Genomic DNA, 25,502 nt, shown 5'->3' with positions numbered 1-25,502 from the left:
GGAAAATTGAACAGGAAGTTCCCAGCTCTGGTCCCATCCAGGTAATGAGGGGGCTTCCTAGAGTTAACCCTTAACCTCCCAGTTTGGGAGTGGGGTGGGGAGAGGGAGGGGCCAGAGAAATGAGGATTTAGCGGCTAATCCAGAGTCCAACCTGGGACTGAGTAGGAGAGTCTAACTCCCCCTCCAGGTAAGAACTCACCCCCCCTCATCAGGACTTGTCCTGTTCTTCTTGGGGGTGTCTGTCACCCTGTATTTTCTGAGGGGACCAGAGCTGCCATTTTATTTTATTAAAAAAATTTTTTTTATTTTTTTTCAACGTTTATTTATTTTTGGGACAGAGAGAGACAGAGCATGAACGGGGGAGGGGCAGAGAGAGAGGGAGACACAGAATCGGAAACAGGCTCCAGGCTCTGAGCCATCAGCCCAGAGCCCGACGCGGGGCTCGAACTCACGGACCTGAGATCGTGACCTGGCTGAAGTCGGACGCTTAACCGACTGCGCCACCCAGGCGCCCCTAAAATTTTTTTTTAATGTTTATTTATTTTTGAGACAGAGAGAAAGAGAGCACGAGCGGGGGAGGGGCAGAAAGGGGGAGGGGGGACAGAGGATCCGAAGAGGGCTCTGCACTGACAGCAGAGAGCTGGACGCTGGGCTGGAACTCACCAACCGTGAGATCATGACCTGAGCCTAACAGACTGAGCCACTCAGGCGTCCCCAGAGCTGCCATTTTAAAATGCCTATTGTGTCGTGGGGCTCTTTGCTGGGCATTTCATTCACGCCACAAATCTTTGCCAAGGGCCAGTTTTGTGCCAGGCACAGTTGCAGGGGCTGGGGTAAGCAGGAGGAACCGGCCCTGACTTCAGAAGGCTTACACGCCCGTGTGCCGAGCAGTCCCGGGCTAAGAATAACACAACAGGATCACGTGATGGGGGAAGAAAGGGCGCCATCAACACCAACAAAGATCTTCCCAAGAATCCTGCCGGGTGGCTTTTATCCCAGGTTTCCCAAACACGAAGCAGGGGCTTCCGGGAAGGGAAGTGACCTCACCACTGGCCTTGAGCCCAACTCGACCTCCAAAGTCAAGACTGCATTTGCTCTAAGGTGTCTTTTTGGGTCGTGCTCTTGGGCGGCCGCAGCCCGGAGGGCGTTTTCCTCGTAGGAACCTGCGGTTCAGAGCCCGCGGGCACTCTCGCGGTGCCCTGTTTTGGGGACCCGGGGACACCTGAGCTCGCTCTGGCTCCTCAGCCAGGTGGTTGTCTTCCTGCATTTAGCACCTGGGATTAATCTTGTTCCTTTATTTTCACTGTCTAGTGTGGGCCTCACTGGACTACAAGCTCCCTCTGGACAAGTGGTGTTTCCCTTATCTGCTCCGCGTCCTGCACACCTGGCCCAGAGCTGGCACGTGTCCAAACAGACGAAGTGGCTTAGGAGGCGGCCCGCGAGACCCACAGCACGCAGAGTGTGCAGGCGCCCAGCCCCGGTAGCCCCACCGCAGCCCACCTCCTGAGCGAGGTCGGTAAACCCCGCCCCAGGGAGGAGCCTAGAAACTCCACCTCCTGGGCGGGGCCGGGAGCTCCACCACGGCCCACCTCCTGGGAGAGGTCGGGAAACCCCACCCCAGGGAGGAGCCTAGAAACTCCACCTCCTGGGCGGGGCCGGGAGCTCCACGACCGCCCACCTCCTGGGAGAGGTCGGGAAACCCCACCCCAGGGAGGAGCCCAGAAACTCCACCTCCTGGGCGGGGCCGGGAGCTCCAACACCGCCCACCTCCTGGGAGAGGTCGGGAAACCCCACCCCAGGGAGGAGCCCAGAAACTCCACCTCCTGGGCGGGGCCGGGAGCTCCAACACCGCCCACCTCCTGGGAGAGGTCGGGAAATCCCACCCCAGGGAGGAGCCTAGAAACTCCACCTCCTGGGCAGGGGCCGCAAAAGCCAACCCCCGGGCGGAGGCGCCTCCCACACCCAGATCTGGACCCCTCCCGGCCGTCCCTGACTTGCCCCTTCCCCCAAGACTGACCTGCTTCCCCGTGGCTGTGGCTTTCGAGGACGTGGCCATGTCTGAGCCCTGGGTGTGGGGACAACCGAGCCTGTATGGATATGATTGGGAAGAACTGCTAGAACGTGGCCTCCACGGGTAAGGATCGGGGCGCGCAGGGAGGCCTGGGGAACTGGCTCAGCCGGAAGGCTCGGGTTTCGGTGTTAGCACTGACTTTCAGGCCTCCGACTCAGACATGCTACCTCTCCTGGAAATATGTCAGAGAGGTGGAGACCAGCTCCATTTCTAAACCTGTGGCCGAGCATGGGCTTGGCTAACAATCCTGTTTGTTGCTGGCCCATCGCGGTTGTGCACCATTTCATTCATTCATTCATTCATTCATTCATTTATTCATTCCTGCGGGAAATGTTTGCTTCCCTCCTGTGTGTCTGGTACTGTCCTTGACCCCAGGGACCCAGTGCCGAGTTAAACAGACAAGTGCTGCCCCCATGAGGCTTACAGTCTGGGCAACGCCGGGTCACCAAAGCTGGGATTCCTTGGACTCCTCTCATTAACTAAAGTTACTTTGCAGGAAAAAAAGGGCTTATTGAACGTTGAAGTCCCCTACACTCCCCTCTCCCAGCATTACTCAGTAATAGACGAAAATTCTTGTGAAATTGCTGAGTTGTTATTTATTTCCACTTAGTGAGTGATAAACCTCCAAAAGAGAGATTTTTAATGAAAATCTACCTATTTGGGGTATATTTCAATATCTCCTAAAATTATCTTGAAAATGCACACATAAACTATTCTAGTTGTTACCTTGGAATTTTTTAAAGTTCACACCAAATTACATTTTTAAAAAAATATTTATTTTTTGGAGAGGGGAGAGCACAAGTTGGAGAGGGGCAGGGACGGGGCGGGGGGGGGGGTGTCAGAGGATCCCAGGAAGGCTCTTCACTGACAAGCTGACAGCAGCAAGCCTGATGCGGGGCTCAAACTCACGAATGGGGAGATCATGACCTGAGCTGAAGTCAGAGGCTCAGCCGACTGAGCCACCCAGATGCCGCTAATAATTATTTTTTAACTACGTTTTTAAATTTTAATTCCAACATAGTTAACACACAGTGTTATAATCAGTTTCAGGTGTACAACTTTTCTTATTAAATGTGAAAAAGACTTCAGGTCTCGTATCAGCCAGGCCAGTAAGAGCGCCTGACTGATGGAACCTTCCTCTCTCATCTTTTAAGAGATTTCAGGGGCGCCTGGGTGTCTCAGTTCGTTGAGCATCTGCTTCTCACTCAGGTCATGATCTCATGGTTTGTGGGTTCGAGCCCCATGTCGGGCTCTGCGCTGACCGCACAGAACCTGCTTGGTATCCTATTTCCTGCTCTCTCTCTGCCCTTCCCCCACTCGCTTGCTCTCTCTCAAAACTAAATAAATAACCATTAAAAAGAGACAGAGAGCTTGCAGAAGAAAGACACGTTTTCCTGTATTTTCTATTTCTGTAGGATTCCTCCAGTTAGAATAATTCAGGGCAAAGGGGAGAAATCCTTCTCCAGCTCAGGGAAAGATGGCTGTTAAAACCTCTTCTTACCATGGTCACATCCTCTGCCCTCTTTTCCTTTGCCTTTCTGTTTCTGGACACACCAGCTCGATCCCACCTCGCCATGCTGGCCTGGAAAGGAGGCTCTCACCCTCGCCCTTTGTCCGCTTCTCTTCAATCTTTTTTTTTTTTTTTTAACTTTTCCAATGAGTATTTATGATTAGTTAAGCCATGCTTCAGGATCCCAGGGTGGGGATCACCATGTACCCAGGTCCCCCCTTCACTGCCCTAGGAGAAGGATGGAATACAGACGAGAGCTGCGGGGAGCCAGTTCAGATCTTCCCGGGAAACGTGCTTTCCGCCCGGAGGTCGTCCCAGGCTGCCACCCAGGACATGGAGCAGAGGGACTTGTACACACGCCGGTACCATTCGCACACGGAGACCTCACCCCCTTTAGCAGTCATCGCCTTCTCACAGCGGTGGAAGTCTAGGTAGTTTTGCCAGGAGTTCCGGGTCTGGCTCTGGTTGGGGAAGCGGCTGTCACAAGGGGCGGTCTGGTCGTTCTTGACTTTGGTCTTGATGTCTTCTGCCGTGGTGCTGAGTCCTAAAGACACCCCCGAAGCACCTCGCAGCTCAGTGTGACCCTCAGCAAAGACCTCCTCTTCCATCTTCAACGGCCGTCTCCTCGTGGAAACCACCCTTGTTAAAGTGTCCCCTCCCAGCGCGCTCTGTTCCCGTCCCAGCACCTGCCACAGACTGTGATTCACTTGCTGCTTTCTGTCTGCTTGGCTCTTGTCTGTCCCCGCACGGGACTGTCAGCCACACAGTGTGTCTCAGCGGGTCACTGGTTCCCAGTTGACCGCTCAGTGGATTTGATCTTCTGTCTTCCTTCCTTTTTACCTATCCTCTATCTTCTGTCTTCCCTGTTTCTCCCATTGTCTCCTCTCACTCAGCCTTCTTCACCAGCTTCGCTTTCTTTGCCCGAGCATTAAATATTGGCACTCTGCACGGCTCCGGCCTGGGGGCCTCCGGTGACCCTGGGTCTGCTCTGACCCACCCCTGTGTAATCCACTGCCTGTGTGTGTGTGTGGGGGGGGGGGCTGGATTTAGTGATTCACTTCTAAGAAACCGGATCCAGCAGGAGGGAGGGGTGTCACACGTTTGGGGATCATTTGTTACACAGCAATAAATAACTAATATACCTCCCTTTTTGGTTTCGTAGCCACTGTGGCCTCAATAACCATTCTCAATGCCAATATCCTTGTATTTATATTTTATTTCTCAACTCTTTGGGTGTCTCATAAATGCCCCCAAAGTCTTCATTTTCAAAGCCAAACGCACACGGCCACTGAAACGCACGCTCCACGACAGTGGCTTTGTTGTCATGCTCCGCTGTGTCCTCACTAAATGTGGATCCGATGCGTCTTTCACATCAGATCTCTGTTTCTGGTATTATCTGTTTCGGTAAAGGTAGTACAGTCCGTTCGGTCACGCAAGCCAGGAATTGGGATTTATCCCGGATCCCCTTGAGTTACCTCATCCTACATCTCATCCGTCGCCGAGTTCCGTACGTTTTCCAAATCTGCCCGTTTCTTGACTTCTGCTGCTGTCATCTGAGTCCAAGCCTCCATTGTCACTTGCCTGGACCATAGCAATGGCCTAACTGGTTTCACTTCATTTACTTTTTTTTTTAACATATATTTATTTTTTACAGAGAGAGACAGAGCATGAGTGGAGGAAGGGGCAGAGAGAGGGAGGGAGACACAGGATCCAAAGCAGGCTCCAGGCTCCAAACTGTCAGCACAGAGCCTGACACGGGGCTCGAACTCACAAACTGGGTCGGAAGCAGGGTCGGTGGGGGGGGGGGGGGGGCGGCAAGGAGATCATGACCTGAGCTGAAGTCGGATGCTTAACTGACTGAGCCACCCAGGCGCCCCTCATTTACATTTTTTTTTAGGTTCATTTATTTATTTTGATAGCTGACTCGAGCAGGGGAGGGGCAGAGAGAGGGAGAGAGAGCATCCCAAGAAGGCTTTGCACTGTCAGCACAGAGCCCAGTGTGATCTCGAACCCAGGAATTGCGAGATCATGACCTGAGTGGAAATCAAGAGATAGATGCTCAACCGACTGAGCCACCCAGGTGGCTCAGGGCACCCAGGTGCCCTGATTTTATTTTTTAATTTTTTAATGCTTATTTATATTGAGTCGGGGAGGGGCAGAAAGGGAGGAGGACAGAGGCTCTGAAGCAGGCTGTGCACTGACAGGAGTGAGCCCAATGTGGGGCTTGAACTCATGAACCATGAGATCACGACCTGAGCCCAAGTTGGATATTCAGCCAACTGAGCCACCCATGTGCCCCTATTTTGTTTTTAAGTAATCTCCACACCCACCCTGGGGCTTGAACTCACAACCTCAAGATCAAGAGCTGCATGTTCCACTGACTGAGCCAGCCAGGCACCCATTTTCCCGTTTTTTGTTTTTGTTTTTTTTTTATTTTAAAGAAAAATGTTAGGTGTAACATACAGAAATGTACCCAAACCAAAAATGTAGAGTGTCATGAGTTTGCATCAGGTGAAAACAGCCCTCGCATTGCAGCCCTCCTGGCCACTTCCCTCCCCCATAATCATCATCTTGACTTCCCACCACAGCAGGTTTGTCTGGTCTGGTTTTGAACTTCATGTAAATGAAGTCACACAATAAGAAGTTTTTTTCTTTTAAGATTTTATTTTTCAGCAATTTCTACACCCAACATGTGGCTCAAACTCACAACCTGCAGATCAAGAGTCGCATTGACCCTACAACATTGTCTCTACCAACTGAGCCAGCCAGGTGCCCCAAGGAATTCTTCATCTGGCCTTACTCCACAGTGGGAGACTCAATCCATGTTTTTGCTTTTTCCCTGAACGGTATTTCCTGGTGCATTATTTGTTCATCCTACTGTGGCTAGACAGTTGGTGGGTTTTGGTTTGGAGTTACATGTCTCTGGTGACCATAAATGTGAGTTACTGCTGGGTTCTACCCAGGAGTGAATCGCTCTGTCACAGCATATGTAGATTTCAGCTTTAGAATATTCTGCCACTTCTAGAGAGCCTGTCCGGTTTCCCCTCCCACCATCTATAGATTCATCTTGTGTATTTCTTGCTCTGGTGCTAGGACCAGCCATTTTTGCAAGGGCCCTGATTCTTATCATTAGCTGATTTTCCCCCCTACATTATAAAGCATTCACAAGCAATCCCTATCAAAATAACACCAGCATGCTTCACAGAGCTAGAACAAATAATCCTCAAATTTTATGGAACCAGAAAAGACCCCAAATAGCCAAAGCAATCCTGAAAAGGAAAACCAAAGCTGGAGGCATCACAATTCCGGACTTCAAACTGTATGACAAAACTGTAATCATCAAGACAGTACGGTAGTGGCACAAACACAGACACACAGATCAATGGAACAGAATAGAGAACCCAGAAATGGACCCACAAATGTATAGCCAACTAATCTTTGACAGAGCAGACAGAATATCCAATGGAATAAAGAAAGTCTCTTCAGCAAATGGTGTTGGGATAACTGGACAGCAACATGCAGAAGAATGAACCTGGACCACTTCCTTACACCATACACAAAAATAAACTCAAAATGGATGAAAGACCTAAACATAAGACAGGAAGCCATCAAAATCTTAGAGGAGAAAACAGGCAACAATCTCTTTGACCTCGGCTGCAGCAACTTCTTACTCAACACGTCTCCGGAGGCAAGGGAAACAAAAGCAAAAGTGAACCATTGGGACCTCATCAAGATAAAAAGACTTCTGCACAGTGAAGGAAACAATCAGCAAAACTCAATGGCAACCGACAGAATGGGAGATGAGATTTGCAAACGACATATCCGATAAAGGGTTAGTATCCAAAATCTGTAAAGAAATTATCCAAGTCAATACCCAAAAAAACAAATAACCCAGTGAAGAAATGGGCAAAAGACATGAATAGACACTTTTGCAAAGAAGACATCCAGATGGCCAAGAGACACGAAAAAATGCTCAACATCGCTCATCATCTGGGAAATACAAATCAAAACCATAATGAGATTCGACGTCACACCTGTCAGATGGCTAAAATGAATAACTTAGGCAACAACAGACGTTGGCAAGGATGTGGAGAAAGAGGACCCGTTTTGCACTGCTGGTGGGAACGCAAACTGGTGCAGCCACTCTGAAAAACAGTATGGAGGCTCCTCAAAAAATGAAAAATAGAACTACCCTATGACCCAGCAATTGTACTACTAGGTATTTATCCAAAGGATACAGGAGTGCTTATTCGAAGGAGTACATGGACCCCAATGTTTACAGCAGCACTATCGACAATAGCCAAAGTATGGAAAGAGCTCAAATGTCCATGGACTGATGAATGGATAAAGAAGATGTGGTGTACATATCCAAAGGAATATTACTCGGCAATCAAAAAGAATGAAATCTTGCCATTTGCAACAATATGGATGGAGCTAGAGTGTCTTATGCTAAGCGGAATGAGTCAGAGAAAGACAAATACGTGATTTCACTCATAGGTGGAATTTAAGATACAAAACAGAAGAACATAAGGGAAGGGAAGCAAAAATAAGATAAAAACAGAGGGACATAAAGCATAAGAGGCTCTTAAATACAGAGAGCAAACTGAGGGTTGCTGGCGGGGTGTTGGGTGGGGGGATGGGCTGGATGGGTGAGGGGCATTAGGAGGACACGTGTTGGGATAAGAACTGGGTGTTACATGTAAGTGATGAATCACTAAAGTCTGTTCCTGAAATCGTTATTACACTCTATGTTCACTAAGTTGGATTTGAAATTTAAATAAATAAAACAAAGCATTCACAAAAATTGAATTTTTAAAAGGATGAGATAAAGTAAAAACAAATGGAAGCTCTACATTTTATTCGTACAAAGTGAAGTAAAAAGAATGTAAAAGATTCTGAGCAGGGACCACGTGGCACGCAGAGGAGGGAGTCTGAGGGCTGGGAAGTGAGGGAGGGAGACTGCCATAGGACGAAGGGCTGTAAGTACCAGACTCCTGACTTCCATACCTGCCAGCGGACACGCCTGGCCTAGTCACACCCACGCTGGCCTGCTCTTTGTGATCGTTCACTTCTCTGACTCTAGTGAGCCCTGTTCTCCCCCTCCCTCGGTCTCCCTTGGAAACCCCGGTCACCTCTGCACAAGTCGGAGGGAGCTCAGCTCTTTCCCTGCTGTCAGCAGTTACCGAATGAAATCTGCTTCCCCTCCTTTGATGAATGGTTGTTTGGTGCTAATGCGCTGCATGTTTTCTTTGTGTTTTTATATTTAATGAGCTATGTGTCACACAGAGGGAGCGGGTCAGCAGCAAGGGCCTGCGCGCAGACAGCCTCAGTTTCCCCACAGGGGACGCCGTATGTGTCCCGCCCCGCAGTGTGTGTCCACCCTGCGGTCCTCACCCGCGCCGGCTGTCCCCTCGCACGGTGCCCAGAGGCGGGCGCCGCCAGAGAGCCGGGAAACCGGAAGTTGGGATGGGGCAGCCGGACGGGAAATGCGGGCACACCGGCCAGGGGCAGGCGGCACCAGGGTGATCCTCCCCCCATCGGCAGGCCTGTCCCTCGGGGGCGCGGACGGGAGCGCGCGGGTAAGGCGACGGGGCGGAGCCCTGGGGAGCAGGATGGGCGGAGCCACCGGGAACCAGCCAATCAAAGGTGTGTCGCGTGGGCGCGTGGGCGGGGCGGCGTCGTTGCCTCGGCGACGGGCTCCCGGCGTCAGTGTTCCGCAGACTGCGGGGCTCCTGGGCCTCCAGCTGGTTGGGACTAGTGCCTGTGAGGCAGCCTCGCGTCCAGGGACGGGGTCACGGGCGTGCCGCCGCCCCTCCGGGGGTGAGAGGGCCGCTGGCCGCGTGAGCGCCCACGCCCTGCTCTTAGTGGCCCTGGGGGTTCTTCGTTATTTTCTTCTTTAAAATATCTTTACTCCTGGGGCCCCACCTATCTGCTTTCCTTTTCTTCTTATTCAATGGTTAACATTTGCTGTGTTGTTTACTCGATGATTCCTGTTTTTCTTGGCCTTTCTCACGTTCCTTTATCCCCCCCCCCGCCCATCTTCTCTCCTTCCTAAGGCTTGGTCTCGCCATTACCCTGTCTCCAGCCTGGCTTATCAGCCTTAATTAGTACAAGCTTTTTTTTTTTTTTTTTTTCCTTTAAGGAAACGTTTTTCTTCTTACTTCAGATGATTTCTTTTTCTAGTTTTTATTATTCTGAGTGCTTTTGTAAGACCTGAGTCAGTTCTCAGGCCAATCTTTGAAGGTCGATCATGATTTATTTGCTGAAGGTGACCTCTTCATAAGGTCAGTGAAGCCGCCAGTCATTGGAGTTGGCCTTCCTTGAGTGTTCTCCCTGTCTGAAGCTCAGATAAGCACTTCCATCCACGGTAGTTATCCTTGTGACAGGCTTCTGAGGTGAGTACATCTCTAGACTGGTGCCCTGTGAGCTGGACAGCAGGTGTTTTCTGCTGTGGTTGTACAGAGTTCTTAAATTTTTTATTTTAGTCATAAACATTTAAAAGTTGGGACATTTCACATAGAAATCTAATTCTTTTTCGGCTTCTCTTAAAAAGTCTTTAAGCTTTGGCAATGCTGAGCCCCCAACTGCCCCCTTTGAATACAATATGATTTCTTGAGGCTCTGACTGCCATCTTCCATCCAAGCCACTCGTCACATGCTGTCCTGCCTGCTTCCTGGAGGCATTTAGAGTTTTGATCTCTGCTTTGCTTATTGACTCACCTTTCCGTGGTGCTTTTCTGAAGTCTTTTAGGGACTTCAATTCCCACACAGCAAATATGACATTTGCTTCCCCCTAGACCTGCTCAGTCCTAGAGCCTAGACTGTGGAAGCGTCTCCTCTCCCGTCCAAGAAGGGGCTAATGTCTGTCATATAGTAGGTGCTCAATAAATATTTTCCGAACCGTTAAATAAATGTTGAGACTTCATTTGGTCCGGTTTAGGTGATCCCGTGGTAGGATCCAAACCGCTCGGCTTCCCCAGAGTCCTTGAAGTGGCCCCTTTTGTCTGGTAGAGAAACATTTGCCCAAGAGTCAAGACGTATCCACATTTTTGGGACTCAGTGCACTCTTGCAACTGCCACTGACATGGCCTCAGGAGTGAATTCCCTTACTCCGGATGCTTGTCATCCTCCTTGTTGATGGAGAAACACTCACAGAATGAATAGTTCATCTTACCACAGCCCCCTGTCACTTTCCAGTTTATAGCTCGCTGGCTTGAAAATAGTAATTTTTTTAAGTTTATTTATTTTGGAGAGAGAGAGAGAGAATGCATGTTTGTGCGAGAAGGGGAGGGTCAGAAAGAGAGGGAGAGAGGGGCGCCTGGGTGGCGCAGTCGGTTAAGCGGCCGACTTCAGCCAGGTCACGATCTCGCGGTCCGTGAGTTCGAGCCCCGCGTCGGGCTCTGGGCTGATGGCTCGGAGCCTGGAGCCTGTTTCCGATTCTGTGTCTCCCTCTCTCTCTGCCCCTCACCCGTTCATGCTCTGTCTCTCTCTATCCCAAAAATAAATAAACGTTGAAAAAAAAAATTAAAAAAAAAAATCATTTAAAAAAAAAAAAAGAAAAAAAAAAAAGAAAGAGAGGGAGAGGGAATCCCAAGCAGGCTCCGCTCTGACAGCGGATAGCCCAGGGCGGGGCTCTATCTCACAAACTAAACTGCGAGATCATGACCTGAGCCGAAGTTAGACGCTTAGCCGACTGGGGCTTGAAAATACTCCTGACTTTTGCTACAACTGCGTACATCCCTCTTTACCGTGAAGATTAAGATGCCTGGAAATAATGACCAGAGACAAACCCCAGGGGTAACATGTTCTGTTCATCGGAGTGACAGTAGAATAGATCAGAGTCCTAAAACACATGTAACTCCAAAAGCAGGGTTGCAAATTCAAAATGCTGCGGAGGCAAGTGTAGATGAAATGCAGCCACATGAGAGCAGGCCCTGAAGGTGGGGAATACGAGTCCAGGGTTGCCCAATGATCGGCTTGTTTTCAAGAAAATCAGTTTTATGAGAACTCTACTCATTTTTAAATGTTAGAAACAAAGTTTTAAGGAAATTAAACCCCTGTGAGCCCACAGCATGCCTATAGGCTGGTACAGGGGCCAGTTGTGCCTGGTCCTGGATGAAAGGACGCGTCTCAGAGGACTCTGATGGCCGCAGGCCACGGGCATGGAAATGTTTCCTGGAATCTGACCCCAGAGCTGGCCCCACTCCTTTCCTCTGACCCATGTGCCCTGCTCAGAGGAGAGATGGGTTCTTCACCCTAGAAAGCGAAGCGCAGTCTCTGTCCTCCATTTTGGGAGCCTTAGTTCTCAGGTCCAAATGGAAAACAGAGACTAAGTGGTGGGGTATGCAGTCCGGGCCCCTGTCGATATAGCTGGGTCAGACCCTCTTACCCCTGCTCTCCCTGGCCTTGAGAGGGAGCTGGGGGAGAGCAGATCTAGAAAAATCAGATTGGTCCCACATCTTTTCAAGCTGTGGGGCATGGGGTGGGGGGTGGTGGAGAGGAGAGTTCCTGGGCCTATCTATTTCCTAAGTTTGCTCTGAGGGAGAGAGAACTCCGTGCCAGTCTTGGGGAGAGCCCAGACGACCTGACCTGCTCACCAGCCTGGGCGCCTTACGTGAAATCCAGGACCGTGAGAGACCATAAGACCTTCAGAGGCCCTGTGTGTTGTGAAGGACCATCGTGCCCCTCTACCAGAAAAGTGCCCTCACTCCTGTGAGGACAGCCGCAGTGCCTTCTTTGAAACGTCAAATATCTGGTCCTTCCACAGAATTTGTTTTCCCATCTCCGCATCCTGCTCTACTGGTAGCACAAGAACGTACCAGGTAAAGCGATCGTCAGCTGGCAGTGCAGATCTAGGACTCAGGTCCCTGCCTAGCGCAGGTGCAGCCCAGCTCCGGACCCCAGCCCCGGAACGCTCGAAGCTGGGAACCCTGTAGGGCTGCAGCTGCGTGGGGAACGGGATATGGGAGGGACTTCCTGTTGTCCCTAATCCCAGTCTCCACCCGGCTCCCTGGCCCGGTGTAGGCTGTGGAGTCTCCTTTCCCGGGGGAGGGGGCCCCCAGCGCCCGAGGTGCCCCCTCCGTCTCCACTTCGGTGAGAGGGGTGCTGGGGAGGGCGCCTGGATCCCGAGATCCACGCGGGTGGCCAGCTGGTGGGAGGGGACGGGGTCAAAGGTGGAAGGCTTCAGGCTGGTGGGGAGAGAAGGGGGCCCGGACCCAGGTTCGGGAAGCGGAAGGACGTGGGCCATCCAGGCCTGTGAACAGGATGGACTCTCGTCCCCGTCGGGTGGTTACCGCTGCAGGGAGGGCTGCTGAGACCGGGCAGCTCAATTTCTGGATCCCAGGCGGCGGAGTCAGGCTGAGCGCAGGCTGTGTGCGCCCTGCGTCTGGGAGACAGGGGGGCCCAGATTCCTCAGCTGAGCCGGCTGTGATGGGTGGGGTCACACCCAGCACCTGTTTTGTACGGTCTCTGCAGACCTTTCGGCTCCTGATGACAGGAGATCCAGATGCCAAGTCAGCTCTGGCTTTCCCTAACTGGTTGCTCTGAGATGCAGAGTTCTGGCTTCAGCGACAAAGGGGATGATACAAAACAGCTCCTGTCAAGTGAGGGACCAAACAACACCAGAGAGAATGAGGTCACCGGAGGGCATCTGGGGAGGCCTTATTTCTGATTGGGACCAAGCGTGGGGATTTCCAGGGTGCTTTGGAGGTGTCCAGGAGACGATGGCTGACTTACATTTCTGCTCTGGTAGGCTCCTGGCCAGAAGCTGGAGGGGGCTTGGCGAATAAGAAGGAGAAACGACGGAGCTGTGCTTTCTACCTCTGAGATAGAAATGTCTGCAGACGGCAGAGCCGCCCAGGCTACCCAGGACAAGGAGAGAGCCCGAGAGGTATGGACGGGGCGCTGGGCGAGGGATGCATGCCCTGGAAGGGATTGGAGCGGGAGGGGGTTTTCAGGGTAGGGTGTCTACGCCAGTGGAAGACTTAGACTCACTGGGGCGGATGGGGGTGATGGGAGGAGTTGGTGCTATGGCAAGAAAGTTCTTCCACTGGGAATTGACAGCCAGAGAGCTTCTCGGCTCTGCCTGCTGAGTTCAGGAGTCTGTCGGCCAAAGGCTGCATGAAATAGCAGGGAGCCTGCGTGGGGGTCCTACTGGTGAGGTTGTGCCCAGCGCACGTGGGGGAGCCCCGGTTTACCCTCCGCTCCCTCCTGCCTAGCACCCCATCTCCTCTCTCCCTGGGTCTGAGCACCTTGTCTCCTTCCTGTACCTGTTGCCCATGTGTGTAATTACACCCTGCGGGAGGACCTGGGCCCCTGAGCTTGGAATCAAAGGAATATGAGTCAGCTGCAGCCAGGTGTGTGACCTTGGGCAAGTCCCCTGGCTCCTGGGAACCAGGTGTGTCGTCCATAAAATGTATACCCTGTGCCTGCCTGCTGTTGCCACCTGTCTCATCCAGATCGTTATTGTAACATATGCAATAACAACACCCACAGCAACCAGAACCTAGATCAGAGAAACAGATCGCCTCAACGAGCAGGTGTAAGGACAAGCACAAATCAAGAGCAGATCTCCCTCAGCTCACCATGGGCTTACATCCTGATAAACCCGCTGTAAGCTGAAAATATTATTAAGTGGAAAATGCATTTAATACATGCTCTACTGAGCATCAGAGCCTAATCTCACCTACCTTAAACGTGCTCAGAACACTCAGAGCAGCCTACATTGGGTAAAACCACCTAACCCAAAGCCGATCTCGTAATTTAGGGCTGAGTATCTCACGTGATGTACTGAACACCGTGCCGAAGGAGGAAGACAGAATGGCCACCGGTTTGTGGTCATTTACGCTCGTGACCACGCGGCTGACCGGAAGCCATGTCTCCGGCCGCCTGGCGTCCTGAGCCAGGACCGTGGTACACATCGCTTAGCCCAGGGAAAGGGGCAAATTCAGACTTCGAAGTGTGGTTTCTACCCAATGTGTGCCGCTTCTGTACCATCATAAAGTCGAAAGCTCGTTAAACTGAGCCGTTGAGAGTCAGGGACCATCTGTGTTACGTCTCGCACTTTCGTACAGAAGGTACAAAGACGTGTCAACACTGTGTGCTTTCGCTTCCACGATGCCTTTGTAACACCCACTGGGCCTCGCACGCCCCTGACATTCTCTCCTGCTGGATTCTGTCAACTCGCACAGTACAGTTATAGTAATTATTTCTGGCACCGCTCTGTGTCTATCCAGAATGTTCCAGAGTAGGCAGCTCTTTCCCACAGGGGATCTGTGCGTGAGGCAGAGTAGCTGAGTTTTGGAGGCTGCCTGGCTCGTGTGGCTCCCAGGCCCTCCAACTCCTGGCCTGAGGGTCTTCCCTTTGGGGCTCTGATATATACAGACGTGGGGGCGGTGTGGAGAGAGAAGTCTGAGTTCTCAGCAGAAGCCTGGCCAGTCCCTGTGCTGTGGGTGATGATGAGGCCTCACCAGGAGCCCCCCAATGCAAAGGAAGTGACTTTCCCAAAGCTCTTGAGGTTTGTGGGAAGGCGGTGCCCACTCAGGGTTGAGCGGCGAGCGAGGGGCTGGTCTGGATCAAGCCCCGGTTGCCTGACCTTCCCACCCGAGGTTGATGTGAAGAAGGGACGAATTAGGAGGACCCTGGAGAACCCTGGACGAGTTGCGGTGGGTGGTGCTGCAGGGGTGAGCCGGGAGGAGGTCTCCTTCTGTCAGACGAAGGTGGGCACAGGCCTCGGCACAGTTAGAGGTACCCTTGGACTTGTTTCTCCAAACTAAAAAAACTCCAGCTTCCGTGACCGAATTGAGTCAGGCTGGAAATGGCCCAGGGCCACATGATACCTCCCTGTCATATTCAGGAAATGGTGGCCTTGGGGCTGACTTGAGAATCAGATACACCCGGAGTTCAAGTGCTGGCTGAGAATTCACAGGCTCTGCAATCTTGGGCCATGGTCGATCTCTGAGCCTGGGTGTGTTCGTTTCCTATGTCTGGACGGCATAAAACAACTAGAATTCGTTCTAAGGACACTGGTCGTTGGATCTAGGGCCCAGTCTAAATGCAGAATGATTTCATCTCAAGATCCTTTACTGATTACATCAGCAGAGACCTTTTTTTTTTCCAAATAAGGTCACATTGTGAGGTTCCAGGCAGACGTGAAATTTGGGGGACACCATTCAGCCCACCGCACTTGGTGTCCTCTAACATGAAAGAGGAACCGTCCACACTGCTGTGGGAGGTACGAGGCTGGAACGGGGAGGAGACACCTGCTCTGTGGGCACCTGGCCAGCCCACCCCTGGCCCGGCCTCGAGCCTCCCTTCCTTCCCGTGCTGTCCCGGCCTTGTGGGGGCGGACCAGGCACGTGCGCGGCCCCAGGGCCGGGAGAAGGAAGCAAGGCCACCAGTGAGTTGCATTCGGGTGTGTTTGGCCGCCTGGGCGTCGGCCGCTGCCAGGCCCCTCGGGTGTGGGGCTCGGCTGCGTCTCCCATTCTCTGCCCAGGTGCTGATGGGGGCTGTCATTCCTAGGTTCCAGGTCATGGGCATCCTCGTCAAGAAATGCTTTCTGAGTCAGAGGAGACGGTGCCTTTGGGAGCTGCTCGGGAGTCTCCCCACATCAAGACGGAGCCGGAAGAGCCACAGCCTGAGGGGGCATCGCAGGGGGCCGGGGCCCGAGGAGAGCAGGGCTGGGTGTCCCTAAGCCAGGGCTCTAAGGACAAAGCTCTTTTCCTGCCCGGAGGAGGTGAGGAAAGGGATGGAGAGGGGCGCGGAGAGGGGCCCCTTCTCGGTGGCAGCTGCGGGGAGAGGTGGAGTCTGGTGCAGAGGCGGGGAGGGCACGAGCTCTCCTGCCACAGAGAGGCCTGCACGTGTGCGCACCTGCCCCCGACACGCCTCTCCCGCACAGCCTCGGAGCCTCTGACCGCACAGAGGCTACTGACCCTCTTCCTGGGTCAGGTCGGGGTGCAGTTTGAGGCAGCGGGGGGTGTCCCTGGTAGGCGGGGTGAGGCGGCCGCCCTGAGCACCTCTGTCCTCTCTCAGCCCTCCCCTCCCCCCAGATCCCTGTGCTCTCTCGTGAGGGGAGGACCAGAGACCGGCAGATGGCTGCGGCGCTCCTCACCGCCTGGTCCCAGGTGAGTGTCCCCGTCCAAGTCCAGGGCTGGAGGAACAGCAGAGGGATGTGGAGGAACCACATCGTCCCCTGGATGCGAGCGCCAGCGGAGGGTGGGGGCTGCAGGGGAGTGTGCGTGGAGACCCCGAGCTTCGGCTGCGGCGCCCGAAAGGGACGCTTGTTTCTGTCTCCCGGGTTGTACACAGCCGCCTCGTTCTTGCCCCCGCGAAGCCACCCTCGGGCGGCCGTCCTGCTTCACCAGCAGACGCGAGAGCGGGGCTCACTCGGGGCAGTGGGTCGGGAGCCGGGTCGCCTTCCTCTTGGAGCCATGGTGCCCCTCCGGGGGGTCCTGGCGTGTCCTGGAGAGTGGGCGTTTTGTGTTGTTGCAGATGCCAGTGACCTTCGAGGACGTGGCCCTGTACCTCTCCCGGGAGGAGTGGGGGCGGCTAGACCACGCGCAGCAGAACTTCTACAGGGACGTCCTGCAGAAGAGGAACGGGCTGTCCTCGGGTAAGGGCCGGGTCGTGCCTGAGGTGGGGCCCTCCCACCCTTACCTCCTCCTCCCCTTCCAGGGCACGAAGTCCTTCTCGCCGCTCCTCTGGGCCGCGCCGTTCCACGGCACCTTCCTGGTGAAGGACGTGCGCTCCAGTTGTGTTGACGTGGTAGCCACGAGCCCTCGGGCCAGATGTGGCCGCTCAGCACGAGAAATGTGGCTGGAGCTACTTTTTATTTATTTATTTATTTATTTCACTTTAATCAGCGCAAACTTGAATTGAGGTAGCCCCATCTGGCTAGCGGCTCCGCCGGGGGGGGGGGGGGGGCGGGAGAAGGACTGACCTGGGGGTTCTGCTCCTGGCTCTTCGGAAGTGCTCGCTCTGCTCCAGCTTCCTGCCCCTCCGAGCCCCGTGTGAGAGGTGTCTGCGTGGACACCGGAGTCTGGGCTCCACATCGGGAGCTGCTGGCCGGGGGGTGGGGCGAGTCACGGTCAGCTCCTCTCTCCAGGCCCCCAGACCCCTTGCTGTCTCACATCCACCCCGAGGGGCCTGTCCTCTTGGAGAGGACATTTTTCTCACGGTAAGTAAAGTCCCAGCACTTTTTTCAGACTCTGGTTTTCTTGGCAGAATTCTACGAGGTCGGATGGAAAACTCAGAGCACCCGTTCATTGACTGTCATTCATTCTTTCATTCATCCAGTCTGTCTGTCTGTCTGTCAGTACACATCAGTTGCACACTGGCTAGTCCAGTGGAGCTGGGTGCTTGGGAATCCCCCCTTGACTCTGATGGTGGGCCTCCGGGTCTGGGCAGCTCAGTCCTTTAATTATCTCAGGCTTGCTCACCACCCACTGTTAACCATGCCCGGGGCACAGACCGGCAGGTCCAGGCAAGTCCTGGGAGATCACAGGGAACCCAGCACCCATTTGCAGCCCATGGCAAGCCTAACGGATGCCCTATCCACTGGTTGGTCCAACGCATTCCTTCCCTGGTGCAGGGCTGGGGTCAGGGCGTGGAGGTTGGGCTCTTCCGCTCTCTTATTGACTTGACCAGAATCCCCAGGCTCATGCCCCAGGAGACTTGGCCAGTTCGCCTTTGGTCCCTGACTTCTGGGTGGTCACCACAGCCGGCCTCCTCGCCCAGGCCCTCCCACTTGGCTTCCTGTCCCCCACCGCCCCTCCCCCGGGAGCCCTTTCTGCTCACGGTCTGGGAAGGTGCAGGAGCGGGAAACATTGCCAGGCCGCTGCTGGGGGCCTGTGTGCCATAAGGGGGTCGTGGGCAGCTGGCCTCACGCACCCCCTCTCCCGTTACTCCTGGCGCTCGTTCAGGGATACTAGATGGGGCCCAGCTCAGCCCTGAGGGGAGTGTGTCTGGCAGTTACCCCAGAACCTGCTTCCTAGAGACGGGTGGACACCTGACCCCACGTGATGTTTGAACTCTCTTAGTTTTACCCCACGTGTGCAGAGCTGTGTCCTTGGCAGGTGGGGGTGGGGAGGGGGTGTCCCCTGCTGTGCCGCCTGGTGACTGAGCGCAGCATCTCTTGTCTCTTTTTGGCCAGGGTTTCCCTTCAGCAGACCTTTCTGGGCCTCCCAAGGACAGGGCAAGGGTGAGGCCTCGGGCTCCTGCCGGCAGATGGGAGATGAGGAGAAGACAGGTGCGTGCAGGGGTGGCAGGTGGGCGGGGCGGTGGGGTCACTGCTGTCACTCCCAGGCGCCCCTCGTCAGCCTGGACTCTCCGTTTCCCCTGGGGTTCAGGCACGAGGCCCTTCCAGCGGAGGGCCTTCAGCTCCCCGTCTTCTCCAGGGGGTGGCTTTTACTTCCAGGATCCCTGCTCTTACCTCCATCTCCAGAGTCCCCCTGGGTCCCTCACCAAAGTCTCTCTCTTGCCGGAAACCCTCTTTCTCCAGGAGCCATTGAGGTGGGGAAGGAGGAGCCGGCCCCATCCCCGGCAGCCCTCCGGGACGCGAAGTCCTTCCGAAGCAGGGTGGGGAGAGCGCAGGCGAACGGCCTGCCGCGCGGGCAGCAGGTGGCCAGCGGCCAGAGCTCAGGGGCAGCCAGAGACGATGCGCAGCCGGGCCCCCCAGACGAGAGGCCGGCGAAACCGGCCCCGCCCGATGCCAGCCTGGCGAAAGCCCCGGAGGGCCGCCTCCCAGAGAAACCCAGAGAGGGGCGGACGGCCACCCCCGAGGGCAGCGAGGAGGGCCTGGCCCCTGACGGGGACGCGGGCAAGAAGACGTACACGTGCGAGCAGTGCGGCAAGGGCTTCAGCTGGCACTCGCACCTGGTGACACACCGGCGCACGCACACGGGCGAGAAGCCCTACGCCTGCACGGACTGCGGCAAGCGCTTCGGCCGCAGCTCGCACCTCATCCAGCACCAGATCATCCACACGGGCGAGAAGCCCTACACCTGCCCGTCCTGCTGGAAGAGCTTCAGCCACCACTCGACGCTCATCCAGCACCAGCGCATCCACACAGGCGAGAAGCCCTACGTGTGCGACCGCTGCGCCAAGCGCTTCACCCGCCGCTCGGACCTGGTCACCCACCAGGGCACCCACACGGGCGCCAAGCCCCACAAGTGCCCCATCTGCGGCAAGTGCTTCACGCAGAGCTCGGCCCTGGTCACCCACCAGCGCACGCACACCGGGGTCAAGCCCTACCCGTGCCCCGAGTGCGGCAAGTGCTTCAGCCAGCGCTCCAACCTCATCGCGCACAACCGCACGCACACGGGCGAGAAGCCCTACCACTGCCTCGACTGCGGCAAGAGCTTCAGCCACAGCTCGCACCTCACCGCCCACCAGCGCACCCACCGCGGCGTCCGGCCCTACTCCTGCCCGCTCTGTGGCAAGAGCTTCAGCCGCCGCTCCAACCTGCACCGGCACGAGAAGATCCACACCACGGGGCCCAAGGCCCTGGCCGTGCTGATGCTGGGGGCGGCGGGGGCCCTGGCGGCACCTCCGCCGGCTCCCACTTAGGAGGCGGGGTGGGGGGGGTGGCCGTGGGGGAGACGCGGGGGCTGCGTGAGAGGGGGTGTGGGCAGGGAGAGGGAGGTGCTGGCATGGGGGCGGGGCATGACCGTGGGGAGGAGCTGGGGCGAGGCGCAGGCACGCTAGCTGCGAATTAAAGGCCTTGGAGTTCCAGCCACCGCCTATGCTCTGTCTCGTGGGGGCCCCGGTGGTGATGCGGACTCCCGGGGTTCCCGGGTCAGCCACGTTGGCGCCAACGTGGCTGAGGCGTCCCTGAAATCCTGGTTGTGGGGCTTGGGTACTCCCGTCCCCAGCCTTGACCTGGCTTGGGGCCATTCCAAAGCATCAGGACCCTAAGTCTACAAGCAAAGGCTTCTGGGCACAGAAACCTGAAGCCAACCAGCCACTTCTGAGACCGTGGGTCCCCCTGCCAGGGCGGTCTGCTCCTGCTGCCATCACTCTTGTCCCGGGCACATTGACTGCTGAGCCCTGGACCCTCCCCCGGCTCTTCTCTTTGGGAGCTGGAGCAGGGCTGAGCCAGCATGGAAGCTCCTGTTCCTTGTCTGGTGCTCTGTCTCCTGTCTCAGGCACCGGAAGCCTTATGTGATTGAACATTTTCCATCTGCTTCCACTGGGGCCCAGCCGCAATCCAGTGAGGATTCCTCCCTTAACAGGGACCACTGGCCCTCCTGGTGCCTTCAAAGGCTGCCGCCAGCTCCCTCTGCTACTTTTCACCTCCTTGGCCTCTTCATACATGTCTTTTATCATTTGCCCTATCTGCCTCTGCCTGGGTCTTCTACTCTTGGCCTTCTGGTTTTTGACCTCTGTAGCTTCTGTTTCCCATTCTTTATTTCCCCCCCCCCCACCCTGGGGAGGAATGGGCTCAGCCGCTTATTATCCAAGGTTTGCAGCTCGGCTCCCAAGATAACATTCACTTCTGTCATCAACTGACCTTGAGGACATCTGCTTGAGTGAGGCTGTTGAGGCTCCACCTGCTTCCATGGATCAAGCTCTAGGGGAGCTTGGACAGGAGACTGGACTGAGAATAGTAATCGCTGCCAGTTAAGCGGCTGCCTGCCAGGTGTGAGACCAAGTGCCGTGTATGTATGTCGCTTCTACGCTCCATAACTCTGAACAGTGGATTCCATCCCAGTTCTGTAGATGAGGAAACTGAGGCTGAGAGAGAAATCCAGTAACTTAGCCAACAACCAGTGAGCTGGGAGCTGGGGTTCAGGTCCAGGAATTTTGTTGCGTAAAGAATATTCCTCTTTCCATGCACCCTGACAACTACTGACTGTCTAATGCATGTTACGAGGTAGGGCTGTCTAAAAAGAGTAGGACAGACTGTAAACTTGACCTTCAGGGGTGCTGAACCCAGCTGGAGATGGCAAGTGGGGTGGGAGGTGGGTAATCAGCGGCATGCCAGAAAGCTGCTGACTAGCGGAGGCCCAGGCAGAACTTGGTTGTGTCTCGGAGGTCTCCGTGGGATCTAGGGTTGGGTTGCTACGGGACTGGTTGAGTTAGATGGCCCTTTCTTGAAAAGGCGACAAGGAAAGCTGTTTCCTCCGTTCAGCTTGTCTTCAGGGATCTGGTCACTCAGAAATGGGATTTCTCAGCTTGGCTCAGTGTAAGGGGCAAGGGGGACTTGTACCCATAAAGCAGACTTGCTGCTCCCAGGAACGAGTTTTCTGATGAAAGAGAGAGAGGCAGGAAAGACACTTACTACAACGCTATTGAGAGCGTGGGTCACTTGGTGCAAGCTTAGCACAGAGTGGTTATTTGCTTCCTGGGGCTTCATGACCAGTGTGCCAGGACTTGAAACACTCAGATCTGTTGAGTGAGCCAGAGGCTCATTTAAAGACTTCACTCTGGCCTCTGAGGGACTCCGACGCCACGCTCTCCAGGAGAAACTGTTTCCCCTTTTCATAGCACCATGTGGAGGGTCATGATACCAAGGGCTCCGTGGGTCTCAGTCCACTTCTCCCTAGAGACCCATCCAGAGGCCCACCATTCTGGGACAAAGCTGTCGGGAACATTTTAAGAGTGGAACTTGGCAATTTAGATATTTGACAAGAGCAACTAAGACGGCAGAGGCAGGTGAGGTATCTTGGAAGGGCCTAGAATGTCAGGCCGAAGGGTGTTCGTGATTTGGCCGGGGAGAGGCAGCTGGCCAGGCGGGGGGACGCCAGGGAAGGGCCTTCGTGTCTCTGGGTATCCGCTCGGATGTGGCCTGTTTCCTTCTGGCTTCTGCTCACACCTGACCGCCCAGCTGCTCGGTTCGGCTCGGGAGAGCCCCACCTGGGTGCTCACCGTTTACCTGCGCCTGCGCGGTCAAAAGAAGGGCGAGGGCGGAGGCGGGGAATATTCCGTGTGGGCTCCCCACCCGCTTCCTGTGCGGCCCGAAGGCAAGGCCCAGTCCGGTCGAAGGGGCTCAGGGCCCAGCTCGGTCTGGGGGCATTTCTTCCCTTGCTGGGGTGACTCCGCGCGGTAGGGAGGCGGGACGCGTGAGAAGGTCTCGTAAGCGGGACAAGCTCACTGGGCGCCCTCACAGCAAGGAGGATGGGTTCCGGAATGTCCCGCCCCCACCCTTGCCCTTAGCCAATCAGACGTCTGGACGGGGCAAGAGGCGGGCACCGGTGGACCCGGCCAATCACGACCGTCACTCTCACCCTTCCGCTCCCCGGGCCGCAAGATTGCCCGGTAATGGCCGGGAATCTCCGCTTTGACAATTTCCCTTTTCTTCTCTGCCACGCGTCGGGCTCAGAAGGGTCCAACGACCGGGTGCTGGATTACTGGCTTCGCCAACCCGCGAGACTTCACAGCCGGCCTGGGCTTACCGAGATGCAAAGCCTCCTGCGGTCCTAGACTGGACGTGGGCAGAGGGCTGAGGGCCTGGGCCAGAGCCACTTCCGGCTTGGCGCCCTCAGTCCTCTCGTCTCGTTGCTGGCTGGAGACTCCGGGACCCCGAACCCAGCAGGTACCTACGACCCCTGCACTGGAGCTCGGTGGCCGCCTGCGCTCCTCCCGCCGGCCGGCGCTCTAGCACCTTCCAAGCCTTGGAGCAGGGCCTGACGGTGCTGCCAGGGAGAGCCGGGCGCGGGGGCGGGAACGGCCTGGAAGGAGAGCTCAGTCCTCTTCCGGGGGGAGCCGGGGAGACTGAGGTGGCTAGTGCGAGGGGTGTGGGGGTGGCTCTGGGTGCTGTGTGGAGGGAGGTAAAGGGCGGGGAAACGTTAAATAGGGGCTTTGCTGCATTCACTCATTCATTTTTCAGATACGGAATGAATGCGAGTGTTCCACGTTCTTTGCTAAACGTTGAGGAATAAGCGGTGAAAAGGCCAGAAAAGATCTTTGTCCTCTCGGGGTTCCGGTCTAGTGAGGGAGACCGACATGCAGATAAGTGACACAAACATTAATTTCAAGTAGTGACAAATATCAGAAAGAAAGGAACGGGTGAGGGGCGCCTGGGTGGCGCAGTCGGTTGAGCGTCCGACTTCAGCCAGGTCACGATCTCGCGGTCCGGGAGTTCGAGCCCCGCGTCGGGCTCTGGGCTGGTGGCTCAGAGCCTGGAGCCTGTTTCCGATTCTGTGTCTCCCTCTCTCTCTGCCCCTCCCCCGTTCATGCTCTGTCTCTCTCTGTCCCAAAAATAAATAAAAAACGTTGAAAAAAAATTTAAAAAAAAAAAAAAAGAAAGAAAGGAACGGGTGAAACAATATTAGGAACGGATTGTCAGAAAGGGCTTCTTCAAGGAGGGAAGTTTTAAACTGAGACTTGGAAAAGACAAGAAGCCATTTTACTAGGATTTGGGGGCAGAACTTCATGCACAGGAAACAGAATGAATAAAGGCCCGGCCACCAGGAAGAGACTGAAATGACACCTCTCTTGGGAGGGAAGGTAGGAGATGACTGCAGGAGGGGAGGCTAGAAGGTGACAGTGCCCAGGACTGTGGTCTGAAGTTTCTCCTTGGCGTGTGGCAGAGGGTGGAGAAAGGAGGTTATGAGGATCGTTCACCCTTCCTCCTCTGGCCGTTCTGGGGCATGTGGTCAGACATGATCCCTTGCCTGGGTTGTAAAGACAGCACTCTGTGGCCTGCACCTCTGTCACCTCCTAGAGCACCTGTTTTTCTCTTCTCAACTAACAACGTTATGGACTAGTCATGAAGATTAGTACTACAGTCCCCACAGGCCACTGACCAGAACAAGTTTGGCTCAAATCTTAAGGAGAAAATGGAAAAAAGGCCTGGAGGGCCTAAATCCTGCACCCTCTTAAGTACCCCACCCTCCTGTGGGCATGCCCAGGTGACAGGTTCCTGCCAATGCTGAACTCCCTGGGACTAAACCACTCTTTACTGAGCACTTCTTGTGTGTTAAAAGTTAGTGCTGGGCTAAGTGGTCTTACATATATATTCTCTTACTTATTTAATCCTTTCACACTCTTAGGAGGTAGTGAATCAGTTAGGATTCAGTTCAACTACGAATAACGGATCCAAAAGAGCAGGATCTTAACCAAGATGTAAGTGTATTTCTCACGATAACATGCGCAGGTGGGCTGGAGGTAGGCAGCCTACGTCAGGACAAGTGTGGCGGCCCTAGCCTGCAGAGCCAGCACGGACCCAGGCCCTCCTCTCACCATCCCAAAACAAGGAGTAGCATTGAACCATACGTGCTCATGTTTAAATGTTTTTATGTATGTTTTTGAAAGACAGCAGGCAAGTGGGGGTGGGGCAGAGAGGGAGGGAGACAGGATCCGAAGTGGGCTGTGCACCGATAGCAGAGAACCTGATGCCAGGCTCGAAACCACCAGCCGTGAGATCGTGACCTGAACTGGAGGCAGACACTTAACTGCCTGAGGCACCCAGGCGCCCCAATACATGCTAATTTAAACATTTTTTTATCAAATGGGAATACCATGTACAAATTGCAGATGAAAGGAATGATTTCCTAGAGAAACTTTAAAAACTGTCAAAATTGAGGCAGGAAGACATGGAAATTCTGAATAGCCAGTATCCTATAGGGGAAATAATAAAAATAAATATTTTTATTTGTATCTCTTTAACATTTTTTTTGGTGTGTGTTTATTTTTGAGAGAGGTATTTGTGTGTGTGCGTGGGGGGGGGGGGGGGCAGAAAGAGGGAGACACACAATCTGAAGCAGGCTCTAGGCTCCGAGCTGTCAGCATAGGGCCCGTCGCAGGGCTTCAACTTGAGAGATCAAGACTTTAGCCGAAGTCAGACACAGCTGACTGAGCCACCCAGGTGCTCCTTTATCATCTATTTTTAATGAAAAAAAACCCTCTCAGTAGGCAGTAATGGCTTAAACGCCATATCTATTTCTTTCTCACATCACTGCTTGGGTATAAATCTAGGGCTAGT

General features: G+C 54.6%; 1 protein-coding gene, 1 long non-coding RNA gene and 1 pseudogene across 7 annotated transcripts; 2 read left to right on the top strand and 1 right to left on the bottom strand.

The window, feature by feature from the left end:
• Positions 1 to 1,950: 1,950 nt before the first annotated feature.
• Positions 1,951 to 20,178, top strand: ZNF205 (zinc finger protein 205). 6 transcript variants are annotated; one of them, XM_086692183.1, is made up of 10 exons: positions 9,283 to 9,976; positions 12,348 to 12,402; positions 13,332 to 13,469; positions 14,075 to 14,191; positions 15,704 to 15,812; positions 16,100 to 16,313; positions 16,610 to 16,701; positions 17,069 to 17,189; positions 18,729 to 18,824; positions 19,077 to 20,178. In XM_086692183.1, the coding sequence occupies exons 5-10, from the start codon at positions 15,780 to 15,782 to the stop codon at positions 20,141 to 20,143; spliced, it is 1,623 nt and encodes a 540-aa protein (XP_086548309.1). In that variant the 5' UTR covers positions 9,283 to 9,976; positions 12,348 to 12,402; positions 13,332 to 13,469; positions 14,075 to 14,191; positions 15,704 to 15,779; the 3' UTR covers positions 20,144 to 20,178. The 6 variants fall into 6 exon arrangements, with proteins under 6 accessions (XP_086548304.1, XP_086548307.1, XP_086548309.1 ...); XM_086692182.1 differs by lacking the exon at positions 14,075 to 14,191; XM_086692178.1 differs by lacking the exons at positions 9,283 to 9,976; positions 14,075 to 14,191; positions 15,704 to 15,812 and adding an exon at positions 1,951 to 2,134.
• Positions 3,677 to 4,224, bottom strand: LOC112853181 (cytochrome c oxidase subunit 6B1 pseudogene; annotated as a pseudogene).
• Positions 20,179 to 20,198: 20 nt separating the features above from the next.
• Positions 20,199 to 25,186, top strand: LOC147573189 (uncharacterized). The gene is made up of 2 exons (XR_015245493.1): positions 20,199 to 23,599; positions 23,851 to 25,186. It is a non-coding gene; the product is annotated as an uncharacterized LOC147573189 (long non-coding RNA).
• The last annotated feature ends 316 nt before the right edge of the window (positions 25,187 to 25,502 follow it).

The sequence above is a fragment of the Puma concolor genome, chromosome E3, assembly GCF_028749965.1.
Source record: "Puma concolor isolate L17-30 chromosome E3, mPumCon1.1.hap2, whole genome shotgun sequence".
Taxonomy (NCBI): Eukaryota; Metazoa; Chordata; class Mammalia; order Carnivora; family Felidae; genus Puma; species Puma concolor.
The sequence above is the reverse complement of the archived record's forward strand: the minus strand, read 5'-3'. Positions and strand labels throughout refer to the sequence as shown.

Bases quoted from the DNA above. Each gene is read 5' to 3' on its own strand.
- ZNF205 (XM_086692178.1), top strand. From the start codon at position 2,055: ATGTCTGAGCCCTGGGTGTGGGGACAACCGAGCCTGTATGGATATGAT. The intron at 17,190-18,728 runs GTAAGGGCCGGG...CTTTTTGGCCAG, and splicing joins GAGGAACGGGCTGTCCTCGG to GGTTTCCCTTCAGCAGACCT. The intron at 18,825-19,076 runs GTGCGTGCAGGG...CTCTTTCTCCAG, and splicing joins GGGAGATGAGGAGAAGACAG to GAGCCATTGAGGTGGGGAAG.